At 40.1% G+C, this 27682-nt stretch overlaps 1 protein-coding gene across 4 annotated transcripts in view; it reads left to right on the forward strand.

Annotated features, from left to right (window-relative positions):
• Positions 1 to 27682, forward strand: part of ARMC8 (armadillo repeat containing 8) — a 58337-nt gene that overhangs the window by 603 nt on the left and 30052 nt on the right. For 2 of the 4 annotated variants that reach the window (XM_035132690.2, XM_035132691.2), the window contains exons 2-5: positions 4963 to 5039; positions 13365 to 13436; positions 24825 to 24967; positions 25050 to 25147. In XM_035132690.2, the coding sequence (XP_034988581.1) occupies positions 4963 to 5039; positions 13365 to 13436; positions 24825 to 24967; positions 25050 to 25147 (390 nt within the window). Of the gene's footprint in view, positions 1 to 4962; positions 5040 to 8922; positions 8991 to 13364; positions 13437 to 24824; positions 24968 to 25049; positions 25148 to 27682 lie in introns of those variants that run through there. The other 2 variants (XM_060274622.1, XM_035132693.2) reach the window with 2 other exon arrangements.

Raw genomic sequence — 27682 nt, forward strand, 5'->3', positions numbered from 1 at the left:
AGGGAGGGCTACGGCTAGCCGTGCCGCGTCAGACCACGTCTGCGTTTAATCCCCGCTCAGATGTCACAGGCATGATGGCAACCGGTCTCGTTTGATCACCCGGGATTCTTGTGGGAGTGAATAGCTTTCCCAGCTGCATTCTTTTCCTGTGCAACTTATGGCCTTGCATGGTTATTACTACTTTTTAATTTTTACTGTATTTCACAATGCACAAGAGAAAGTCCCCACAATGCACAAGAGAAAGTCCCCATTGCAACGCGACTGTACCCTCTAAATGTAGCGTTTTTAATTGCACACTCTGCCTTCGTGTTCTCTTGCCCATGTGCCAGGTTCATGAAGGTGGTCCAGTCTTATTGGAGGTGTACTGTGTGACTTAGGCATCATTGCAAACTTGGCCACTTAACTTGTTGGACTTGTATGTCCAGAACTTTTAAAGAAAAAAGTTTCTTCCCGTTTCAATATCCATCCATAGGGATGCTGCCTTTGTACATTACAAAAACTGGCAATTCCTCCTACTTTCACCCTTTGAGAGGGACTCTCTTCTCAGTAGCTACATGTTCTGTTGCTTGTTGAACCATATTCACAGGAAGTGAGTTGCGGTTAAAACCAATAGAAATGAATGAATTTAAACTAACTTATCTAGATTGAGGCTTGTATACAAGCTTTCTTTCAACTCACCCAAGTAAGAAATTGAATTGAAAAATTTGATTACATTTGCCAGGGGCTGTGTCAACTTCTGTTAACTCGTTCTGTTCTATCCTGGTTTGCTGTCTCGTTTGTGTGGACTCATTTATGATTCCATGCTCATTCCCTGATAGGAGTCAGGCTTCATTACAAACCAGATCAAATTTTTTTACTCTTCTGGCAAAATGCTAGAATTTTCTAGGATCTCCCTCCTGAATTATATTGGGGCAGAAAGCATTGCCTAGTTTGGTAGAAGAAAAATATTTATTAATTGCAGAAAAGGGTTAGTACCTAATGTAGTGATCTTAACTTCGTTTTGATAGTTCTGATGTGTAAAACAATGCTTGATCCAAGCTAAAAAGGCAGTCAAGTTGAACAAACTTTGTGAAGCTTTTAAACTTAGTGTCTCATAGTATCTTTCTATGATCTAGTTGAGATTCCTGCATTGCAGGGGGTTGGACTAGCAGAGCTTTGGGGATCCTTCAAACTCTGATTCTACTATTCTCTGTCTGGATGGTGAAACCCTAAAATAAGAGAAATTTGCACAATATTCCACACACATCTCCTGCAAGATGTCACAGGGTGGTACAGACTACAAAGTGTTAATTGCACTTCAAATCAACTAGTTAGTCTCTGAGATGCTACACACTTTGTTGCTTGAGACTATTGTAGATATTCTATTTACTTGATGCTTTTTTCCACTTCTGGCAATCTTGGTACATATCTCTTGGTTCCAGCAAACATGAGCCATCATTTAAAAATTGCTATCTTAGACATCATAATAATATTATAATAATAATTTATTATTTATACCCCGCCCATCTGGCTGGGTTTCCCCAGCCACTCTGGGCGGCTTCCAACAGAAAAATAAAACACAAAATAAAACACAGTAATCTATTAAACATTAAAAGCCTCCCTGAACAGGGCTGCCTTCAGATGTCTTCTAAAAGTCTGGTAGTTGTTTTCCTCTTTGACATCTGTTGGGAGGGCGTTCCACAGGGCAGGCGCCACCACCGAGAAGGGCCTCTGCCTAGTTCCCTGCAACTTGGCTTCTCGCAACGAGGGAACCGCCAAAGGCCCTCAGTGCTGGACCTCAGTGTCCGGGCAGAATGATGGAGGTGGAGATGCTCCTTCAGGTAGACAGTCAGAGGGAAGCCCTAAAAGTTGCAAATATGTATAATTCAGGGATTCCTATAGCCACCTTTACAGGTAGGTATCAGCTGCAGAGAAATAAATAAAACCTTAAGTTGAATTATGGGCAGTTTTTTTAAATTAATGCTAAACTTAATAGTGCTTTTTTGTCAAAAGCTTTTTGTAAAAAATATCTATAAAACACCTATCTGCATTGAATAGGCTGGTTTCTGTCTCCCTCTCTCTATTTTAAAGTCTTATCCATCAAGGTTGAGCTTGTTGGTCAGTTATTGGGAGAACTGGATAGCTAATTAAGTTACCCACATAGATGGAGAACTGCTACTATACTTGGATTAAAATATTTGGAGAAAATCTCTTCTGCTGCTGCATCCCAAGTTTTCTGGATAGTTCCACCTCAGAATCCTGGCTGAACCTTTTATCTCTTCTTCCTGCTGCATAGCAACAAATTGGAAGTCTAGAAGCATTGTGGTGGCACTCCTTCCGCTGTGAGATTACTGTATCTGCATTCCTGTGGATCTTGCTCCTCCACCATAGGTGATAGGAATGAGAATCAGGGTGAGGGTGTTCCCCCATTTTCTCTCTAGGCTCTGTTATTACAATATGGGGTTAAATGACTACTGTATTCAGTATGTTGGCTGCCCCAAGGTGAGAGCTTGTTGGTGGAACCTGTCCCTCTCTCACACACCCCAGGGTGAGAGATGGCAGGGGAGTGCATATAACTAGGTAAGAGATAAGGTTGGCTTGCTTGTTGGAAAAGCAGTATTGTATACAAATATTAAATAAAATCAAAAGAGCACTTTGGTTTTAGTAGTGAATGGGCTCAAGTATAAAATCAAATTCATAGGCAGCATCATCAAATGCTGAAGTGCTAGCTCTAACAAGCAGTAGAAAATATTTTAAATTTGTAATACCAGCTTCAGAGTTTTCCAGTTGCTTCAGTCATCAAATGTCCCATTCTGGTTCATGGCACCTGAAAACGGAGATGCACCCTGGTATATGTACAGGTAATGGTCAGACTTGGTGTGTGAGAGATAATAAAGAAAGAAGATGATGGAGTTGGAGATGTAGCATGCTGAATTCAGTAGCCAACTCCCCTGCTCATGCTTGGTCTTGAAAGTATATATATGAGAGCCATGTGCATATTAATTATGAAAGGGAAAAGTTATTTCCGTGTTAACTTTTGAACAAGCTGGTTTCAGACCAAATCGCTCTACCACCGACCACGCATTAATCCTTTATCATCTCGCTCGGAAATATTCGTCATTTGGCCCTGGTCAACTTTGTGCTGCCTTCATAGATATGAAGGCAGCTTTTGATAGCATCCCTAGAGAGCTGTTATGGGAAAAACTTGCACGATGGGGAATTGACAGAAGGTTGCTGTGGCTAATGACCCAACTACATGAGGGGTCGGCCGCCAGGGTAAGACTAATACCTGCTGGCAATCTTACAAATTTTGTATTAATAAACAAAGGAAGTCTGCCAAGGGTTTATCTTAGCCCCCTACCTCTTTAATCTGTTCATCAGTGATATGAGAACCCCTCTAGCTGAGTCCCAAATATCTATCCATGCTCCCCGGCTTGCAGATTACCTCTGTCCTTTATTGTTACATGCCGATGACGCGGTGATCCTCTCTTATTCGAGAATCGGCTTAAGGAGGGCTCTCAAGATCTTTGCTTTATTCTGTCAAACAAATTTGCTTACCATAAATCATTCTAAATCTAAAGTATTTTTTTTTCCAGAAGTCGGAAACTGTATAAGTGGGAGCTTGATGGGAAACCAATTGAACAAGTCCTTAAATTCCAATATCTGGGAATTTACTTCCAATATAATATGGGATGGAAAGCACATTGAATACCTATAAAATAAGGCCAAAGCCCTTTCACATGCATTATTGCGTTTTTTTCTTCTCTGATGGGGCCTTACATGTTCCATCGGCCCTAAAGTATTCAATGTAAAAGTGGTTGCAACAATGGCCTATGCCACCCCGTTATGGAGCGCCTTAGTAAACATCGCGCCCTTGATGACGCTGCAAATTCAATTTCTGTGACGCCTCTTAAAACTACCCCTGTGCGTAAGCAACTCATCCATACGTCTAGAACTCAAGATCCCTTCATTAGAAATTTCTCTATGGAGGCGAATCTTTAACTACTGGCTGACCCTTATTTTTTATATATATTTCATCTGAATATACATACAGTAGATAGGAATCTGGCTGGAAATGTAAATAAGCTAATAAATGTTGAAAGACTTAAAAGCAAACTAGGGCTTAAAAATAGTCAAAAAAAGCAGGTTACAAAGTTATTTCTCTGCAGAGCAAAATGTCTTTAAAATGCTGGAAATACTTTTGCACATTCTGAAATTAGTTATTCATATCTATTTTGTGAACTTGGAAAGTACACATAGGGGATGTTTTTAGAAGGGCTTCAGTTGAACAGTAGCGCACTAGTGGATGATGTTCATCTAATAAATCTGAAAGCAATATCTGACTATTTCTGATAATTGCTTATAACTAAGCAAGGCTCCTGAGTGTCTATAGTGCTTGTGCTTAAACTGGCATAGGTTTATATTTCTTACAGGAATTATTGTTAAACATAATGGCTTATTTCAGTGCAAAGAATCAAAACATACTCACCAATGTATTTATAAAAGGTAAAGGGACCCCTGCCCATTAGGTCCAGTCATGACCGACTCTGGGGTTGCGCACTCATCTCGCATTATTGGCCGAGGGAGCCGGCGTATAGCTTCCAGGTCATGTGGCCAGCATGACAAAGCCACTTCTGGCAAACCAGAGCAGCACATGGAAACGCCGTTTACCTTCCCGCTGTAGCGGTTCTGTGAGCAGAATTCCTGTCCTCCCTTGAAGCCCCCCTACTAGGTTGGTGTGTGGGGTCTGTAGCGGGGAAGAGAAGGGAGGGGAAGTCCTGCATGTGCAGATGTTTGTTTCACTGATGGGCAGGCACAATTGGCTATTGCCCACTGTTTTGTGAGTTGTTCTGAGCTCACATTTGTTGGAAAATGCATATAAAATATTAAATTACATCAGTGTATTAGCTTCCTATGTACTGTTGCTTCCTTGAGTATTTACAATTTAGAATGCTAAATGTCTGTAAATGTCTTTGCTTCCAGGAAGTCACGGCTAGCAGTCGCCACTATGTTGACAGATTATTTGATCCTGATCCCCAAAATGTCCTGCAGGGTGTCATGTAAGTAATATCTACTTGTATGTTATATTGCCATTAGTTCTGTGGGTTTGTGTGAAACTTTTCCATAGCTTGCTTTTACAGGTGTATAGCTATGCATCACTTACTTGAAGTATTACTGATGAAATGTATTTTGATACTACCTTCATGTAGAATAGGTAACAATCCTTTTTCTTTACTAAGGCTGCAGTACTGATTGCACTAACCCAGGATTACTTTTGAGTAGATATGGTTAAGATAGCACTGTTAATCTTTTTCTTTTGACAATATGAAGGTCTCTTAAGTTACTTTCTGATTTGTATTTATTGCTTTATCTTTCAAGCCTGATACAAATCTCCTCCTTTGCTTTTCCATACTAGTACTCACATGCACTTGGGATGAGAATCCCTACATAGAATATTTTAAAATACAGACATACCTCATTTTATTGCACTTTGCGATATGGATGCAGCTGTAAGCAGCCCAGCCATTTCAGGGAAAGAAAGCCCCACACTGCCGGCCTTCTTCTAGCCACAGGAGTGGAGCTGGCTAGGGCTGGAGCCAGGTTTTTCTCCTCCTGCCCCTGCAACTAGGGGGCCTGGCTTACAGTACTGTAAGCATATCTTTTATATGCACTGGGAAACAAAAACAAAAAAGCCATTTGGGACATAGAGTCCAAATGAAGCCAATGAGGTAAGACTGTTCTTGTTTTTTGGAGACTCTGATTTATGAAATTGATTATTATAAATGATATACAGTACTAGCACAGTTCAGACACAAGAGGGAAACTATGGTTTCTTCCTGTGTTGTGAATTCGATATGACAGGCCTCAAGCTTCAGCATCTCTTTCACATGTCAGAGAAGGAGAAACTATTCTAGTATTCTTTTCCTATGCCGTCCAAATCCTGTGTTCTGCAATTTGTTTGGTTCTCAAAGTTTGATATTTATGACTCTAGAAGCCAAGCATCATAGATGTTTACTTTACATCTCTTGGTAAAACAACATTGCCTAGTATTCACTAGTCCTACCTAGAATCCACTAGTCCTTGCTTCTGGAAAGGTCTGGATGCTTAGGACTATGTCCAGTGCTGCAGCTCTGCTGGCGCAACTGACTTTTATGCGTTCCGTGGAGCTTCTTCTTCCTCTCTTGCCACCTTCATCCCCTTGCACTCTGAAGATAAGCGCTGCAGTGTTGGAAAGGCCTAGAACAGATTTTGAAACCCAGGGGGGGGGGGGGAATGCAGAAGTCATTTTTCAGCAGCAGAACCCCACAGGTGCAGCATTGGACAAAAAGGTTAAACTTCAAGTAAACGATCTTTAAGAAGATAGAATTTTTCATGCTTGTGGGTGGCTTGACCCTGAAGGGTCTGGATTATACTTCTAGGTTGTACAAAGATACTTCTTGGTAGCAAACCAATGTATATTAATTTAAACTATTTTTATTCAGTTCTTCAGCCAAAAAAGGCTCCTAGAGTGGCTTACAAATATCAGCAATAAAATAGTTCCTTCCCTCAGTCTTGCAACCTAAAGGGCATGACAAAAAAGGAAAGGCAATTGGGAGGGAGGGGGGTGTTGGAAGCTAATTCTGCCACCATTTGTTAGTTAGCATTCTTGTAGTAACTATCTGAATTGGAAAGATTCCAGTGAGAGGTTGAAACAAAAGTTGCTGGTCTTTTCAGAATAGGAAGAGTAAACCAAGAAAATAATTTTCTCAATTTGATTCTTTCACCGCTCTGTTAAAAAATAATTCCACTCCTGCAAATAACACTATTACACAAAGGAGGAAAACTAATAGCACATGTGACTGAGGATACTATGTCCCCCACATGATTTGACCCATAGCTTTCAAATGAGTAATGCTTTCCAGTCATTCCATGAGCTTTGCTATGACAGGCCAACTCCATCAGTCCTCTCCCCTCAACTGTCACCTAGGGGCAGCCATTCCATTGGGCAGCCTACTTGGGAGCTCATCCCACCAGCTTTATTTATCTGGAGGTCCAGCTCCATCAGACACCACCTGCCCCTGAAATTTGCCAGGAACAACTGTTCAGAAATTGGTGTCTGAGTTATGATTTCGATTTTCCTCTTCTTTCCCTGTTCTTTTTTTTAGAAAATAATTTTTATTAATTTTTATAGAAACAAGACAGACAAAACATACAATATAAACTCTGTCCCTTCATTTTCCCTCCACCCCCAAGACCGCTTCTGCCACCAGTGGTACCCGTGGGCATTGAGAAACAAAGGGGTCCATTTTAAGCTGGGTTTGACCTCCCCCCTCCCTCATCCCCCCTCATCCCCCCCCTGCCACTGAGAGGACAGAGGTGGAGGACCTCTGAGGTTTGGTTTTCCCCCAGCTAATTCTTCAACATAACAATCTACTTAACAATAAAACCACAAAAGGAAAGAAGAGAGAGAAAAAAAGAGAAAATAAAAGAAAAGAAAAAACAAGAAAAAAAAATATAAATTCCCAAATCTTATTTTCTTAACAATTTGTTTGTGGCTTCCTCGATTCTCTTCCTCCTGGTTTCCCTGACTTCTTTAATTGATTATGGCGGGTTTTCTATCCTAATTCAAAATCTTATTCTTATCATATTAACTTAATCCTCCTCCTTCTTCATGCTGCCCCCCCCCGAGTCCCCTCCTGCCACGAGGATAACCCGAGGGGCACAGCACTCTAAAGGTTCCATTTTTGTGTCTGGGATTCCTTCTACCCCCCCTCCCCTCAGAGCACCCCCTGCCACTGGGTGCCAAGAGTAAAGATAGGGAGACAGGCAGCTCTCTACCCAAACACCTCTCTAAACACAAAAAATATTAAAAGAACTCTAAAATATTTCCTCAACCATTCTTCTAATCCCTCCAGAAAACTCCTAGCCCTAAACTTTTAAGACACTCTCCTTCCCCCCTCCCAATGTCTTTTCACCCAATTGGATCAGCATTTCCTTTAGCAAGCCAAGATTTCAGAAACCGTTATTCACCAGCCAAAAAAAACACCTTTAACTAAGATTTTCACCCCACACCAGTTCTTTCCCACTTCCGATTCCAGGCCTTTGTTCCCCCCTCCCCCTGCCTATCCCTTCCCTCACTGACACCACTGCACATTTCAGTCCCTCCAGGGTCCTCATTTCCATCAATCTTCGCTTCACTTTGCTTCTCCTTGTCGGCCTCGTCTCCTTGTTCAAATCTTTGTTTTTCATCATCCAACACATATTTTTTTGGTCCAAATCAGTCTCCAAATTATCATCAAATTGTTGCTCCTCACACACAGTCTCAGAATCAAAATTGTCCTCTAAATCTTGCTCTTGCACCTCAATCTCCGTTACTGTTGGGTTCAAATATTGCCGTTCCTTGTAAATATCTTCCCATATTTGTAAATAGTTCAGCACAGCCTCCTGGAAGGCTCGAGAAAACTTTGTTTTCATACTTCACTTAACCACAGGCAGACAAGAGATAAGGGCCAAAGGGTACTGGAAAATTCCTCTCTACCACGTTGTCGGCTCCATCTTGGCTGATCTTCTCCTTTGTCTTTAACTCCATCACAAATCAAATTAGAATTCCAATTAATTTACTTCTGAATCATCTTCCACCAGTTTTTACAATCCACAACAATAAAATCGATTTTCTTAGTCTTTTGGCAGTTTGACAGCTTTTGACAGCTGTCAAAGCACTTTCCCCCTTGTTAATGCTGAACCTCAAGGGGTACCGACATCGGGGGCTGGGAAGGTTTGAAAAAGTCTTTCTTTCTCTCGGGTCCACAATCTGAAAAACTTTTCCCCTTTCGGCTTGAGAATATTTAATGCACCTCCCAATTAGCCATTTGGAAGAGATCGGCTTCCGTTGTTTTGGAATCTCTTCCTGTCTTCAAAATTGATATTTTTAAAGTCCAAATAAAGATTTCACTTACTTTATAGAAATGTTTTATTTCCTTGGAAGAATCCGCCGCTTGCAGGCTAAGGACTCGGAGCTTCACTTCAAGGAGGTAAGATGATACCCAAAAATGGCTCCCGCGACTCCACTCCGCTGGCTCTCGATCGCTCTACGGAGCTCTCGGGCAGCGGAGGAATCGCGTCCAGAGCAAACAGCTGGGCGGCTATGTCACCGGGACGCTCTTCCCAGTGTTTTTTCAGGGAGTCCGCTCACTCTGCGGACTTCCCACCCCCCCTCCACGAAGCCAGGGACTTCGGAGCGCGAAGTCCCTGCGTCCTATTCCACCGGTGCGACGAACCGGAAGCCTCTTCTTTCCCTGTTCTTTGCTCATGTGTGCTGTTGTGTTTTTTTAGACTGGAAGCCCATGAGTAGGGACTGTCTTGTTGGATTGTATGTAAACTGGAAGCCTTTTTGGGTGAAGAGTGAGGTACAAATGCCCTAAAATATATAATCTTCTGACCCTTCTCCAGCTCTTTATGCAAATCTCAGGACAATTCAAATGCTCCTCTCCTTCCCAAGCCTTGGACTTTAAGTAGTTACAGCTGTTTTAGTATATTAATCTGTTAGCCAGTTCCTCCAGACACTTTCATAAGGGATTAGTGCATGTACATCAAAATATGTACCTCTGGTAAACTGACAGTGTAAACTAGTTTTGTGGCAGGTATGCTGAAAGGTGGTGAGATTTGTCAGCTTTCGTTGTACTGAAATGTTTAATAGGTATTCTGTGATTGTCAGTAAAACTGAATTTCCTACTTTGGAGGGTGGAAGCTTCCCTGTTTGGGGTATGTGATAGTGCATGCTTATTAATCTATCAAAACAAAGTATAGCTATCCTATAATGAAGAGATTTATTTATATGGCACTATTTTTTCACATCTTACATGTAACTTTTCTGTAAACTTGGATGTGTGGTGTCTTAAGAGAACCATGTCTTTTTCTCTGAACATAGAAACATATTTGGCATTTGTTGAGCACTTGTAAGATTTTGTCCACAAACATTTGAATAATGCAATCTTTTCTGTGTGGCCTTTTCTTGTTCTGTGATGTTGGTCATATGTGCGTGTGGAATTCTGTATGTTTTAGTGACTTACTGAATTCCAAATTGCTATCCTCATGTGAAATTCCATCTGCAGAAGTAGAAAAAATCTGAAGTAGAACAAAAATCTCAGTATATTGGGGGGGAAATGTTTCCATTTTTGTTCTAGAAGAGCTTGTAATCACTTTCATGACCAATGACTTTGTTAATTAATTTGTGTATATGCCATACTGCTATAAAACTAGAAAAGTATTACATATGTTATCATATCCCACTTTGTGATGGAGTAAAAATGGTGGCAGTCCTGTTTAGGGAAGTTTTTAAAATTTAATGCTGTATTGTTTTTAACACTCGATTGGGAGCCTCCCAGAGTGGCTGGGGAAACTCAGCCAGATGGGCAGGGTATAAATAAATTATTATTATTATTGGTGGATTATTGCTCTAAAATCCTTCCCTTTTAGTTAAGCAAAATAGCCTTTGATTTCACCTACATTTGGCTGTCTGTGTTCCAAAAACAAAGCATTTCAACTCTTAATTGGTCTAGTTGGAACCTTTTGCTCCAGAAATTTTCACCTATGAGCCTTCAGAAGCAGTATTCATGTGCCGTATTTGCAAGCGGATATGAGCATAGCTTGACTGGATCTACATTCTTTAGGACTGCAAAATGCTTTGTTTGAAGGTGTCACTTTGGTTTAAATATAATGTTATGGTTTCACAAGGTGACTACAAGTAATTTTACTTGAGTGGAGCTGTCAAATTACTTTTTAAGATGGCAGGAGGAACTGGCATGGGGAAAGACATGATTTCTTCACCTCAGCATATATTTTAATGCCAGTAGGTAGATATGAGGAAATGTATATTGCAGATAGGTTTTGTAATGAAGCTTATAGCACTATGGATGCAGGAGCAGATGGCTTCTGTTCACCATTCTTTAGCAGCAGCTGCCTATATCTAGTATGCATTAAATGCCTCCATTTTCTTCACAGAATGGGGAGGAGTTGGGGGTTGCATCTCAATTTGTGCCAGAACTTGCAATTGTCATTTTTCTATTAAACAGCACTTCATACTTGTGCAATGGCCATTCTGGCTTCATCAATATATAGAATAGAGATTAGCCAGATAAAATTGTATTTGATCATTGGTAAAATTACTGTATATCCTGGTACTTCCTTCATCTCCTTTGACATTCAGATCCAGATTGTATTTGATCTTTGTGGAATTCTGTCACATAGGAAGAAAAGGGACTTATTCTGGCCACATATCTTCCAACATTTTCATGGAACAAGACACAATTTTTCTTTAGTTATCTAGGTCCCAGACCCATAACAAATACTGTTTTAGCCATGAACTCAATAGTTGAATTTGAACAAAGTAATATCCAGTGACGTAGTTGCATATGGTGAGATACAACTTTGTGACTCAAGCAACATGGCTTCTCCTTCCTGCTCCCAGCTCCCTGCATGCCCCCAGAATCAGATTTGGAGGATTAGTAGACCCTCGAGCAGATTTTGGGAGTACATGGGAAGCTGGAGAGGGAAACGAGAAACTAAAGTCCCATTGCACAAGTGAATTTCTGATGCACAAGTGGGCAGACATCATTGAATGTCACCCATAATATTATCAGCATTGTTATTGTTATCCAAAATATAACATCTATAAATTGTAAAATACAATTTTAAAATCAAAGGAGATAAAAATTAAAGTAGTTAAGTGCAAAACTGTTTAATAAATTTCTCAGCTGACATCAACATATCAACACACATTCCCAGTTACTGATACAGTTGTGCATAATCTTGCACCTTATTATTCTAAAACAATATGAAATTTAAGATAATCAAAAGCATTGTTCTGCTTGCAGCATGGGAGGTAGTATGGCTCCGAAGATCAATTGCTGGGAATTGCAGTTTTTCAGTTTTGGCTGCAACAATCTCTGGCATGTCATGGGCTGATTTCAGATTACAGGGCTCCCTGCCTATGTGTTCCCCTTCTGCTGGGATTCAAAAGTCCCCCTATAGGTAGGTACCATGTGGTTTTTAGGGCCTCAGTAGCAGGGCGGATGGGGTGGGAGCGAGGCTAAGAGTATTGCTAGTGAGTAATATTACTTTCTCCCACTGTGGTTGGTGGCCAGGGCTGACTTACTTCAGTGATATAAAGCTCATGACTTGCAAATTATTCAAAGACTTGCAGTACAGGGCTTACTCTGAGCACAGTGGGACTTCATTCTATGAGGCTTTCTCTCTTGAAGGTGTGTTTAGTTTTACAACCTTAATCTCTTTAATTCTCAACTCTACAAAATTTAGCAATGGCATGCTAGAAAATATGTAGTGCTTCAATTTGAAACTTTAGCACTGTAATTTTATTATTGTAAATGCATATTTACCTAAATCTAAAACTGATGAACTTTTTCTTCCAATGCAAAGATGAGAAAGCTTTTAAGTAGGAAACAGTTACTAAGTTAATAAGGTCATCGTAAGTGTCACCGTGGGGAGATAAATGTGATATCATAGCTGGATGTTCATCTCATTACTCAAAAGTGTGGAAAGACTGAGTCACTTGAGCATTCTTTGTTGCTTCTGCATACTATTTGAAGAGGGTATTTGAATTGTACTGTGAATTGTTTTTAGAGGAACAAACGGTGTTGTCGTCCTCTAAAATTCTTATTAACATCATCACTTTCTTTGGTTCCAAAAGATTAATTCCTTTTCTGTATCAAATTGACTGATAAAAATATAGAGAAGTAGGCAAAAAGCGTTTCTGTAAATGCAGAAATCTAAGATGATGATAGGAAATAAGTCTACATTGATTATGTTTGAATTGGAAGTTGGACTGAAGAGATTGCTGGAAAAGGCTAGAAAAGGTTTGAAGAGAGTGGCTACAGGTGTGTGGTGCTGCATCATAAATATGATTGAAAGTTGATGGTTGGCATAAAGATTAGCATCAGGGAAGCTTTGTATGACTGCAATTTCCACTGAGGAAAATATTTCAGTATTTCATTCTACTGTGATTTTAAATTCAAGACAAGATAGGTTCTTTTCTTATTACATATTTCCTTCCCATTTTTTCATTGACTGCGCATTGACTCTGTACATCCTTATTTTCTTGACCAATATTTGACAACCTGATCTTGATATCTGTCCTCATCAATTATTTATTCACCTCAGCTCACCCCAGTATGTGAGAATGAACATTTCTGTTATTTGCATAACCGGGTTATAGAAAAATACCAGAGATTCAAATTGTTACTGAAAGTCGTGGGGACTGTTGCGTGTTTCCTTTTTAGTGCTTAGCTTTTTTTAGAGACTATTCATTTTGGTGGAACTAAATTCTGCAAAATTGAGCCCTTAGTACCTCAGCATAATTTACTAGGGTCTTTCTCTTTCTGGATTTACAGAGATATGAAAAATGCTGTAATTGGAAACAACAAACAAAAAGCCAACTTGATTGTTTTGGGAGCAGTTCCAAGGTATGTCCTCTGCTTCTCTCCTTTTCACTGATTCACAGCGGGTCTCAAGTTAAGCTATTAAGATACTGGCACTTTAATTTTACTTTCTATCTTGCATTTGCCTTTTCTTTAGTGTAACTGAGATTAGTATGTCCAGTTCCTAGTATAAAACTAATTATGCAGACACATTTATACTACAAAAGTTGGGTTTTATGGGTGATACATTTCTTAGAAAATACTTTCTCAAACACACTTCCTTAAGATTCAATGCAATCTTAAGATTCAATGCAATTTGAAAAAGCTTTAAGTTTTCTCTGTATCCCACTTACCAAAAATAAGAAATGTATAACAAAACATATAATTTTTGTATTTCTGTAGGATGTTCCAGTTTGGGCTGCAATGTTTAATGCCTTTTGTAGGTCATACCAAGTTTTTTGTAGCCCTGAATAAACATAAGGACTTTGAGACCTGCTGACTGTTAGTCTTGTATTGCATCCCTTTTGCAGTTTTGTTTAGAATTCCTAGCTTCATGTTGCATTTAAACAACAACAACAAGAAGGGGAACTGGTTGATTTCTCCTGGAAAACCCTTTAGTCGTAAAACATCAAAATAGTTGCATTTCAGTCTGTCTACCTGATGCTGATTATCCCCATAATTTCTTAGAACATTGTTTAGCATTTTTACTGGTTAGTGTCTTTTTCTTCTATTTTGTGGGTATTAGATTTTGCTATATATTAACTTTTCCCATAAAAGTATAAACATCAGTTTCAATAACTGTCACTTATAAACATAATCAGCATACCTCAGCTACTTGGTATAGGCACTTCATGAATCTCTCTTAAGTTTTATGATAATTAAAAAATAGATGTTTAAAGACACATGAGCATGTATTTTTAGATATGCAAGTTTAACTGAATAGTGCCTCTTTTCCACAGAAGGCACACGTTTCCTAGGCCACCTTTCAGAGTTTTGTCAGGTTTTGCTGATACTGCCTTTTCTGTATGAATTAGATGTTATCATTAAAAAAACAAACATAATTTCTGCATAAGGTGGCATGACTTCTGAAATCAGCCCCTGTTAAAGTTCTTCTAATATCATTCACTTCAATAAACTTTGTTTTGTAACTTTACCTTTAAAGACAAAAAAAGACAATACTTTTTTTGGAAATTTTTCAAAACGAACTCTTAAACTAATGTACTGTATCACATGGTGCAGTTTCAATTTACTTATAAAAGAAGAATGCTGCCACTTAGGTTCTTGACTTGTGCTGGGCAAAGGAAATGTGTACAGCATATGGGATGTTGATTTTTGTTGTAATCTTAATGCTTTTCTTTCCTGCTATAGCATCACTGTACAGGAGTGCAATTTCCACAGCCACCACAAATTGATTATTTATGTTGAATTCTTGTAGCCTTACCAAAACAAATGCAGTACCCCACTCATTTATGTGTACCCCTGTTTTAATAACTTGGACAGAAGGTACTGGTGGCTGTTTGTCTGGAAGGAAATTTGTGTGTCTGATAACTTTTATCAGACTGTCAGTGGCTATTTCTTATGAATTCTTAGTCACTGAAAACAAACCAATTCATAGAAAGGCAGTGTTATTTGGCTTAACTCAGCTGTGAATCCATTGGCAAATGTATATTGATGTATTATCACTGTTAATGATTTATTGGCTTACCGGAATATAAAAGTAATTAAAGAAATTGTACATCATGAGTCTTCTGGAAAATCTGTTTTGAAAGTGCTCAGTGCAAGTATAGTCCAATATTTCTGGAGCAGTGAATTGGGGCTCCACCGTAACAACAGATGGAAGTAAAGAGGTTGATAGTGCCCAAGTGTTTTACTTTTGACCCTGAGTTATGCTGGTTTGATCAGTCAGTTTCTTCATAATCATAACTTGTCATTCTTTCATAACCATTGAGGTATACTTGGAGCAGACTGGAAGGAGGCTGTTTTTGGAAATCATGGCATCTGTTTGATCAGATTTCACTTAAGCTTTTTGACAAACTAATGGTGTCTCTAAATATTTGGTAGGCTATGACTTGAATTTTCAGTGATTGACAGGTGTGCTCTTCCCTCTTGGATTGGTGGATTCCTCATCCTGCCCACTCATTGCTTGCTATGATTAACATTGCATCTGTACAATATTAACCATACCTACTTCTAATCTTGGTTTCAAACTATGTTTAATATTGCATGGTGCAGATTTAGCACTAAGAAGAGAAAAGAATCATGCAATGCTGAGGAAGAGTAGAATGTGAGCTTCAGGTACGCATCCTGTCTCTTATCCATAATTAAGAGATCTGGAAGTGTTAGTCTGCAGTGAGCTATATTAAAATGTAGTTTTAATCCCAGTCTAGAACTTCTAGAGATTCTTCTGTCACTGTTGAACCAGCCATAGCTAGAAACAGGCACTCCTAGCCACTGAGGTCACCTAAGCCTCAAGGGACAGTATTGGATCCAGGAGTACCCCTAAGCTATGAATCTGTTACTTCCAGGGGCATACAACTGCATCCACCTTAGTTTCAGTTTGTCAGTCCATTTCTCACCCATCACTGCCTTCAAACACCTGTCTGGCACCTCAGCGCCTCTTCTGATTCAGATAGAACAATGAAAGCAAGAGTTGGGTGTTGGTTGGTAACGGTTCCCTTCAAAACCCCTGATGATAGCCCACTGTGGCTACATGTAGATGTTAAATAGCATCTTCTCACTATTAACCAGAAAGGAAAGATGGTTATGGTGGTAATATTCATGAGGCCTATGCAGCAACCTTTTAAGAATATCTCATGATCTCCTGACAAGTTAGGCCAGAAAGTGTGTTTGCTTTTTTGTGCAGAATACACAGAATGCACCTTTGTATATTTTGCAAGAAGTTGGACTAGATGACCCATGGGATCCTGTCCAACTCTACAGTTCTGTGAAACACCTGAGCCGCAGTTATCAGTTGTAATACCATAGGATAGCATCTAGAAGCTATGCTGAAGCAAATGCTCAAAGTTCATTACTAGCAGAAAATTTCATGCAAAAATAAATTATGTAGGTGTGTTCATTTGTGTCATGTAATTTGTAAACACAAATGACACTTGTCAGCAGAAGTGGAAGCAAATTATAGGAGATGATCATCCATGCTTGGTTAAAAAGCCAGGCCTAATTGTAGTACAGTGGTACCTTGGTTTATGAACACAATTGGTTCCGGAAGTCTGTTCATAAACTGAAGCGAACTTTCCCATTGAAAGTAATGGAAAGTGAATTAATCCATTCCAGATGGGTCCGCAGTGTTCATAAACCGAAAATTCGTAAACCGAGGTGTTCATAAACCGAGGTTCCACTGTATAGTAATGTAGGAGAAAGAGGAATGGTATGTAAGGGAACAGGATTCATAAGCAAATGGTGCTTGCATCTGTGTACATTTACACACTGGCTTACAATACATGTAGTTGACCTTCATTTTAAAGAGAGGTTAAAACCAAAGGGCTTCCCCCCCATCTTTACCACCACTTCTTTATCTGCCCCTCTTCATTCCCCCCTCTCCCTCTGACGTTGTGAATAATGTATAGGTAGCTAATTTGGTGGAAGTATGAGGAGAGCATAACTAAATGGGTATCCTCCCAGTGATTGGAGTCTTAACCTTCTCAGGACCTTCCTTTCTCCCTCAATAAACTAATAAAGATGGAAACAACCAGCACTATTTTCCTGCTTCTTCCTGCATCTTAGCTGTGAGGACATGGAAGAATAAGCAAGGTTGCTCTAGGACAGGGATGTCCATCTACTGGTAGATCCCTGCGATGTTTTTGTTGATTGCAGGCCCCCTTCCGACCCGGCCCGGAAGACGGAGTCTACAAACCGAGGCTGTTCCCCCCCCCCCCCCCGAGATCATTTTGTGAGTTGCTCTTTCTCCCCCAAATACTTTAAAAATGTGGCGTCCTCCCCCCTAAAATAAGCAAAGCAACTTCAGCCCCCCCGAACCCCCTCTCTAAAAACCTCAACATTTGTGACCTGAACCCCAATAAAATGTGGCTGTTCCCCTCCCTAAAAAAGCTCAACAACTTTGACCCGAACCCCTAAAAAAAGAGGGTAGATCACTGTCAGTTTTTAATTCTGTGAGTAGATCGCAGTCTCTTGGAAGTTGGCCACCGCTGCTCTAGGGCAATTTGTCAGTATTGTCAATGTATGATTGCCTAATACTTCAAATTGATTAGCAGGTGAATGGAATCCTGCAGTGCATATGTAACATTGGACTTCTGTCTTCAAATACTCTTTATTTTTTAACTTTCTTACACTTCTATCCCACTTATATTCCATTGTGAAACCCAAGTGGCGTGCATGTGATTCCCAGGTGATCTTGGTGCTGCCCAGACCAGCTTAGCTTCAAGCAGATTATTCTATTTTAAGTGACATACTCTTAGTGAAAATGTTCTGAGGATCAGAGTGCCTTTAGATTCCTCACAAAGAAAATAATATTATGGGAGATACCTAAAAATGATAATAAAATTGATTCTAATGATTTCAAAATAGTTGATTATGATGACCAAAATCTATAAAGCTATTATGTAGTTTGTGCAAGACTCTACTTGATATGCTAGGTGTGAGAAACTGATCATAGTGATAAACTGAGTGACTTCCTCCATTAAGCTTATCCTGTTAGGCTTGTTCATTCTCAGTGTTTGGAGTTGTTTGGACCTGCTGCAGATACTAAAGTTTACTTTAAAAAAAAAGATAATCACAGGTAATCTTTTCAACTCTTGTTTCTGGAATAAGCATTGAGTTTGACTACCTGCAGAAATGATGGCCTGGAATTGCTGTAATACTGAATTTTATTCCCTTTACCACCTAGGACAGTCTTCTTTTCAACTACTGTTCCTTACTCTTGGGGTGCAGGGTGGGTTTTGGTGAAAGACTGTGCAGTTAGAATCATAGAATCATAGAGTTGGAAGAGACCACAAGGGCCATCCAGTCCAACCCCCTGCCAAGCAGGAAACACCATCAAAGCATTCTTGACATATGCCTGTCAAGCCTCTGCTTAAAGACCTCCAAAGAAGGAGACTCCACCAATTCTTGCTGGTATAACTTTAATATGCAAGTAGATGAAGATTTTTAGAATAACAACTTTTCATATTAGTTTTTTATCCCCAGTTTAATAGGTTAATCATTCATATTTGGACAACTTTACTGTTGTACTTAGGAAGGAGAAAAATAATCATTACCTTAATAATAACAATTTAAATAGATTTATTCAACTGAAACAATAACATTTCAGCAAATGTTATTTGCTTAAACAAACATCCATGTTTGTTAACTAATTTGGCTAAACAAAAACAATATATATATATTTTAAGAAATTTAGACTGTCAGCCCAGCCTACACATGAAAAACTTAAATACTGTCCACTCCAAACAATCAGAAAAATATTGTTTCTGTTCTATTCACTGAACTTCTTGAAACTTAGCACTGAAGGGGTTGTTTCTGTATTCATAGGTTTGTAGAACAATAGGATTAAGGTCTTTTCTCTCAACTCTGTTCATGTTATAACATTTTTGCTGTGAAGAAGAGGCATGTGATCTCTGTTGAGTCAAATTCAGTTTTGAGAACTGCTAAAGTAAACCAAGCATCTGTGATATCATCTTGTAGGCAGAGAAACTGCCCAATAATCTTACAAAAACCTCTGGAAGAGCATGACATTGTGAATGGATTAATGGAATTTATTTACCCCAAAAATTAAATATATACAACCTTATTCTACATAATTAAAAAACTAATCTTTATTTCATGATGGAATAACCTTTGGATGGTAATATATTTTCCTCAAAAAGCATTTTATTTTAAAAAAATCAATTTAAATAAAAAAAATCGATTTAAATCAAAAAAATCCGATTTAAATTAAAAAATCCGATTTTTTTGATTTTTTTTAAAATCATTGATTTTTATCCACCCTGTCTGGTAGGCAGGCAATGACATAATTTCGTACCAGCTTTTCAAAGCACTTCATAATTATGGGTGTAAGTGCTACTGGACGAAAGTCATTCGGATTCTCCGGATTGGATTTTTTTGGTACTGGAACAATAATAGAGGACTTCAAGCAAGATGGGACAGTAGCCTGGGCTAGGGATCGATTTAAAATCCCAGTGAAGACTCCTGCTAGTTGGTCTGCGCAGTCTCTCAAGACTCTTCCAGCTACTCCATCTGGCCCTGTAGCCTTCCTTGAGTTGATTCCCTTCAGCACCTTCCTCATCTCTCCTTCCTCCACTTTGAATACCACATTCCTTTGCACCGATGATGGCGACGGTGGTGATGGTGGCCTAGACTCCACAGGTGTTGCTGCAGATGTTGCTTCAAAGCGGGCAAAAAAGACATTCAACTCCTCTGCGAGGGATGCCCCTCCCTCGTCCACCAAGGAATCTTTGGATTTTTGCCCTGTTAGTTCCTGTACACCTTGCCACACCTGCCTGGTGTTATTACTCTGTAGGTGATCCCCCAGCCGCTGTCTGTACGCCTCTTTGGCCACCCGGATACCTCTCTTTAAATCTGCTCTGGCTGAGCTGTACAGCATCCTGTTTCCACTTCTAAAAGCAGTATTTCTTGCCTTTAGCAGCCCCTGTACCTCCCTTGTCATCCAGGGCTTCCTATTTGGATAGATCTTTATCCGGCGCCTCTGTGTTACGTTGTCAGTGCAGAACCTGATGTAATCCAGCACTTCCTCAGTAAGAGTCTCTATGTCCTGTTGGTTAAACACCTCCCAGTCTGTGTCATGAAAACAGTCCTGTAGCTGTTGAGATGCTTCAGCCGGCCATATTGTAATACTCCTCTTTGTTGTTGGAATCCGTTTCCTTAGTGGAATGTATACAGGAGTCAGGAGCAGGGACACGTGATCAGATTGACCTAGGTGTGCCAGCGGTTCAGCTTTATAGGCTTGCTTGACATTTGTGTACATTCTGTCCAGAGTCCTTTCGCCCCTGGTTGCACACTTTATATGTTGATAAAATTTAGGTAGGACCACTTTCAAATCTGCTTGGTTGAAATCCCCACATACAATAGATGCAGCCTCAGGATACTTGCATTGTTGTCTATTAACAGCATCGTACAGGAGACCCAATGCCTCATTGATGTTCGCATCAGGTGCAATATATACTACAGTTATCAGTACTACTGTAAATTCTCGGGGGATGTAAATAGGTCTGCATTTAAGCGTCATAAAATACATTGACAAAGCAAAAAGCCTAAGTAATTAGTGTACTTTCTTTTAAAAATCTTCCTTGGAAATGGCAAATTCAGATTGTTGCAGAGAAATGATTTTAGAAACTTTGTTCCTCTGGTATCTTGAGTTAAACCAGGCTTCCTCAAACTCGGCCCTCCAGCTGTTTTAAGAGTACAGTTCCCATAATCCCTGACCACTGGTCCTGCTAGCTAGGGCTCATGGGAGTTGTAGGCCAAAAACATCTGGAGGGCCGAGTTTGTGGAAGCCTGAGTTAAACAGTAGTGAACTGCTCAGATGAGTTAGAACCTAGGCCAAGAATGGGAGAAAAAAATCCATTCTTGAAGTAACTTATTAGTCTGAGTGATTAAAGGATGTTATGTTTGTATTCTTATGTTTATAAATAGGGGGGAAACTGTCAAAGGGCTTTGAATTATAGTTTTAAGAGAATCTTAATGGTTATCTATTCTAGTCTATCCTTCTGCCAAATCTGGAATCTATAGCCACCACATCCCTGATAGATGACATTCAATCTCTGCTGCTAAGGAAAAATTTGCATCCTTTTGAAATGGTTTATTCCACTGTACAAGCTGTTAAGACATCTGTTACTCATAATATTTAGTCTAAATGGTTTTCTTAGAATTGTGCACTCACTGGTTCGGTTCCTCTGGGCTGCAGGAAACAAATTAGAGTAATCTATATGACAGCCTTTCAAATGTTTGTAGATAGTTATCTTCTTGATACACATTAAGAGTAGCACACATTCTTGGCACACATTAAGAGTAGTTTATGCAGTTTATCTAGCCAGGCTGTGTGTAGTGCCTTGTGCATCTGAGTTAGTGAATAAAGGTAAAGGTAAAGAGACCCCTGACCATTAGGTCAAGTTGTGACTGACTCTGGGGTTGCAGCGCTCATCTCGCTTTATTGACTGAGGGAGCTGGCGTACAGCTTCCAGGTCATGTGGCCAGCATGACTAAGCCGCTTCTAGCGAACCAGAGCAGCGCACAGAGACACCGTTTACCTTCCTGCTGGAGCGGTACCTATTTATCTACTTGCACTTTGACGTTCTTTCGAACTGCTAGGTGGGCAGGAGCTGGGACCGAACAACGGTAGCTCACCCCATCGCAGGGATTCGAACCGCCGACCTTCTGATTGGCAAGCCCCAGGCTCTGTGGTTTAACCCACAGCGCCACCCGCATCCCACTGAGTTAGTGAATACTGCTTCCAAACCCTTGAACCCCTGAGTGTTTGATCAGATGGGTCAGATTTTGTTATGGCCTCATCATCACTTTCTGTTGGGATGTTTTGTATTCCTCAGTGTACCATTCTCTGGGTGATGAAACTGTGGCTTTAGGAGGATAAATGATGTATTTCAAGCATTAGTTATAGATGAAGGTGGCAGAGAAACATGACTGTCTGTTGTAGTTCAATGAATGGATCAGTCTCTCTGGTCTGTGTCAGTTTCTGTTCCTTTCTGTTTCTGCATTAATCTGCATTTTTATTAGTTTCTGTGAAAATTCATATTTAAATATGTATTTTATTTTCACAAATTAAATCCAAATGCAAATATGAATTATCTTGATGTATGTATTTCTAAACTTATTTGATCCTAAATGCACATTTTAGTGTAAATATTGAGCAGTGAATTGTATCACAATATTTTGAGAAGTGCAAAATCCAAAGTACTGTGTTCAGGTCCATGTATTAGTCTGGGAAGTGCAAATTAGGCTAGTTCTCTTAAGAATATAGGCCAAACAAAGTTCTGCATCCCTATCTAGTTCTTTGGGCAAAAAGGGGGCTGATTAAGTCTTAAAGGTTTTGAAGCTTCTCTCAGTTCTGGCTTCCTTCCTCCTTAAAGGGGGAAAGTCATAAAGGTGAATTTCGGGAGTAGTGAGGTGGCACAGGACTAAGAAACTTGAATAATTGGTATGGTGTTAGGTGTCTTGTAGTGGCATTCTACCTGCAACAGCTTTTGCTTTTCACCTTCCATCTCCACCTTCCCCATTCTTCTCTTTGTCTGAAGTGGCAGGAAACTGACAGCCAAACTACACATTTAGCTGTACATGCTTTTAGACAAGCAAACCTAAGCCAGCCACTTTGACGGTGATACTTTCAGTTCTTGTGAGTTAAAAATGGCATGAATATTATTCAGTGTTTCATATTTTCATGTTAATTTGGTTGATTTGTTCAGTTAGGCTGTATACAAGGCTTGTGCACATGGCACTATAGCTACTGAATTAGGCACCTCAGGCAGCATTCAGAGCTGTTTCTGGAAGAGGGCATTCTGGTGAACTTGTTGTGTGACCCTCTGAAATGGATACATTCATAATAAAGTAAGGCTTTAATCCTGACGGCCTCGGTCCAGTATACCTGAAGGAGCGTCTCCACCCCCATCGTTCTGCCCGGACACTGAGGTCCAGCGCTGAGGGCCTTCTAGCGGTTCCCTCACTGCGAGAAGCAAAGCTACAGGCAGAGGGCCTTCTCGGTAGTGGCACCCGCCCTGTGGAAACCCTCCCATCAGAGAGATAAACAACTACCTGACATTTAGAAAATACCTAAAGGCAGCCCTGTTTAGGGAAGTTTTTAATCTGTGATATTTGATGTATTTTAATGTTTGTTGGAAGCCGCCCAGAGTGGCAGGGGAAGCCCAGCCAGATGGGCGGGGTATAAATAAATAAATAAATTATTGTTGTTGTTGTTGTTGTTGTTGTTTATTACCACAGAGTCATACCCATTAAATTCAGTAGGATTCGCGAGTGAACATTGATAAGATTGCATTGCAAAACACTGATCTACATCTCAGAAAGATGAGGGAAGTAACACTGATCCTTATTCATGGTGACTGATAATTAGACATCTGAAAATACATTTAGATTTAAAAGTCCTTCAGTTAAAAGAACATCTAATGAAATAACTATACCATCTTCCCAAATAAAGACAGAATTCATATGATAGAATGAAATAAAGCAGTAGCATCAATTGCTTACAGTTAAAGTGAATTCCAGCTGTTGTGAACAGATCATTTGTATCAGTGTAAGTCTTAATGGAATTTGAATAAAGGAGTACTTTCTGTATGTATGTGAAAGAATCTCACAGATCAGGGTGGGGAACTTTTCTGACTCCAAAGTCCAGATCAGTATCAGGCTGGTGGTATGGCCCAATTTAAATGTCATTATGACATCACCTGATTAGCAGCTGGGCATGGCCAATTTTGAGGGTACGTAGGGAGCTTTAGGGGAGAGGAAGGAGAAGTTCTGTTCCGCGAGTAGAAGTCTGCTTTGTGAGCAGAACAGCAGCATCGACTGGAACTCTGGGTTATGTGATAGCTCCACCAGCGTTGCATGTTGTCATATTGGGCAGGGCTAAGATTTGTTGTTGTCTACCAAGCTGCATATGCCTTAGCAGAAGTGGGAGGAGAAAAATCTTCCAACTCTTTCTTTAGGGTTGTGTTACAGCATATCCCTTTTTATAAATGGGCATCTGGTGGTCCCGTTTAGTTGTGATAGCAAGGAGGAGGCTAGGAAGGCAAAAGGTTCCCAATACTAGAATTTGTTTTTTGCCAATGTACTCTAGGTTTGTTCTAAGGTTTCAAACTTATTTTGCTTAATGCTTTCTTATAGAACAATATAATTACAAATGAGGGCTACTCTGATTCCTTAGATATTACCCTGCTTTTACCAGTCTTCCATTTTCTTTTGGTTCTCACATCCCTATTCCTTAGTGTTGGTATCTGATATTGTCTCCAGTGTGGTGTAGTGGTTAAGAGCAGTAGACTTGTAATCTGGGGAACTGGGTTCGCGTCTCCGCTTCTCTGAAGTCTCTCAGCCCCACCACCTCACAGGGTGTCTGTTGTGGGGGAGGAGGGGAAAGGAGATTGTTAGCCGCTTTGAGACTCCTTCGGGTAGTGATAAAGCGGGATATCAAATCCAAACTACTCTTCTTCTTCTTCTTCTTCTTCTTCTTCTTCTTCTTCTTCTTCTTCTTCTTCTTCTTCTTCTTCATCCCCATTAGTCCATCTTATGTAGACTGGACAGTCTCCAGAGTAGGATTGTGTCCTTTATGTGTATAACACTTACCGTAACTCATGGCTTGGGCTAACACAGAGTAGAGCAGTGTTTCCCCTTTCCATAGTACCTGCTTACTTTTAACATAGAATAGTTCTTTCTTTGAATTATGCTTTGCTAAGTCAGACTTTTCTTTTGTGTTTCCGTGTATAGGTTGCTATACTTGCTTCAGCAAGAAACCTCCAGCACTGAGCTGAAAACTGAATGTGCAGTGGTGCTAGGAAGCCTTGCAATGGGTACAGAAAACAATGTTAAATCTCTTCTGGACTGCCATATCATACCAGCCTTACTACAAGGTACCTTCATTTTCATTATTGTTATCCTCTTGTTTGCACAGCATGTGAGAACTGGAAAAAGTTTCTTAACTTGTATTCACAGGGTTACTGTCGCCAGATCTTAAATTTATTGAAGCTTGCCTCAGATGTCTTCGCACCATTTTTACCAGCCCTGTAACTCCTGAAGAACTATTGTACACGGTAAGTTATATGCAACAGGTATGTTTTCTGCAATAGCTGATCACACATTGTAGCTCATTTAGAACATACTTTTGTGTGAGAGAGTGTGTTGCTGAAAGAATTTTGAACGATGGTGATGGAGAACTGGCTTCAAGGGAACTGGAAGCTAGAAAATAATTTCTAAAGTTCTGCCACTTTGTGGAGTATTTGCTATATTTACCCTTAAGGACCTATATCTGCCATCCTAATATATAACACAATTCAAAAAGTGAACTGTATTGCAGCAAGTGCCTGTCACTACTGCCATCTGTTGCAGCAGAAACTTGTGAGACCTTCTCTTATTCGCCCATATGAGAGGCTTGTGAACACTATAGTATAAACACCAAGAAGAAAAGCAAAAACAAACGTTGCACTGCAATGTTATCTGTGTTGTAAAATGAGTTTGAATGATTTTAACTCAAACTGTTGGCAATTTTATTCAGTGTTAAGTTTTGAGAGATATTTCTTACTGGATTATGTATTCACAAATTATTTCTTTATGTGAACTAGTAAGAAACTTGTTTCAATTGCAGTGGGAAAATTGGTTAACATTAACCCAGTGTAATACTGATATCTGAGAAAATAAACTCTGATTTATAGGATTAAAGGTTCCTATGTTCATTTTCAAAGGAAAACTACTAAACAGGGGACAACGTGCAGCTTGTAGAGTCTTATTAGAAATCTGAGAAACTCCATTTCTGAAAGGAAGAGCTAGGGTTGTCCCAGATCACTTTTCCCTGGAGCCTCCTGTGTGTCTGCTTTTTCTGAGTTGCTACTGTTAGCAGATCTGCTTGTTATGGTGCTAAGTGAGCATCCAGAAGTGAATAAATATTCATTATTCTAAGATCTGGGCCTATTTCTGGGGTTGGATGCTGGAGAGCTTGCCAGGCAGAGGCATGTGATGGAGGAGCAGAGCATTTCTCTGGGGAATCCTCTGGAGGAGATTTGGAAGGGGCATGGAGGGCTGCAGAGATGAAGAGAGCAAGGGAAATCCTTCTGTGTGAGTAGAGGTCTGCTCATGCGATATTGGGTATCTCCCATTGATTTTACTTTTATACAAATTTAGATGGAAGTTGCTCACGGGGCAAAACAATATGAACATATAACACCGATCCTGACTCGTCTGCACTAGCTGCCAATTCGTTTCCAGGCCCAAACTAAAGTGCTGGTTTTGACCTAGGAATCCTTAACGGCTCAGGACTCCAATACCTCAAGGACCATCTTTCCTCCATATGAACCAGCTTAGACTCTGTGATCATCATCTGAGGCCCTTCTGCCTCCTCCATGAGAGATCCAGAGGGTGACATCTTGAGAATAGGACTTTTCTGCAGTGGCTTCCTATCTGCGGAATGCTCTCCCCAGGGAGGCTCACCTAGTGCCTTCATTACTTATCTTTAGGTGCCAGGCAAAAATGTTTCTTTTTAACTAGACTAGACCCTTGACCGATTAACATTCTATGTCATTTAAAATATATTTGAGGGAGGGGGCTTATTGGTTTGTTTTTGTTGCGTATTTTGTGTTCCCGTATTGTATTTTTATGCAATCTTCAGATGAAGGGTAGTATACAAAGTTAATAAATAAAATAAAGAAATAAACTCAAACATACTCAACTCAAATTTCTTTAACAGGGAGATAGTCCTCCTGAGAAATATTTAAGGTGGTATTATGGATTCACATGATTTTTGCAGAGGATTTCCTAAAAACTAGCTATGAAGGATAGGTCACCTTAGTGTTCGCAGATTTTTCTTTTATATGTTGGTGGTGTCATTATATTCATTTGCAAAACTAAATCTGGATCACTGTTGTGATGCTAGCAAGCACTGAATCGATGAATTTCATTGTAAGCTTCAATTTTGTGGTGTTTTGGGAGGGACTCTGTAAAATCATGCAAATTTAAAATGATTCGTTTTAATTCTACTGAATGAGACTTTGGGGGAAGCAGTGTGTGTGCTTCCTTTTTCTGTTGATCTGAGGAGGGAAAGTGACTGGGAGAGAGAAGGAACCAGAGTTGGTGGTGCCCATGGGTCCAAAAATTTTGGCAGCCACCCTACCTTCACAGATTCTGTTTCCAGACATTTCTGAGCCATGCTGAAGGCTATAAGCCTGTTATAAGCAGAGCTGAAATGTCAGTATTCTGAGACTGTTACTGTATTTTCTGTTGTGTGGCTATATGCCCTCCTTCCCCAGAATAAAGACTCATGACACAAGGTTTAAGATTTAATTAATTGGGTGGTTAAGGCCACAACTTTATTAAATATGCGTGTAGAGCGGAATTGGCTTAGGCGTTGGAACCTAACAGACTATATCCGACTCCAACCCGTGTGTTGAAGTCTGTGAGAAGTTAACCACCAGAAAGGAGCCCTGCGACGTAGATCTACTAGAGCTCCTCCTGTGGCCACCGATGGGGCGTGCCTTACGGCCCAGGCAACTCCAGGCTCAGGACCAAGCCTCGCCCCCGGAATCCTTTAACGGAATTACCTCTCCAAGATAGGGCAGCTGATGACGTACTTGCCCCTC

Source organism: Zootoca vivipara, chromosome 5 (genome assembly GCF_963506605.1).
Source record: "Zootoca vivipara chromosome 5, rZooViv1.1, whole genome shotgun sequence".
Classification (NCBI taxonomy): domain Eukaryota; kingdom Metazoa; phylum Chordata; class Lepidosauria; order Squamata; family Lacertidae; genus Zootoca; species Zootoca vivipara.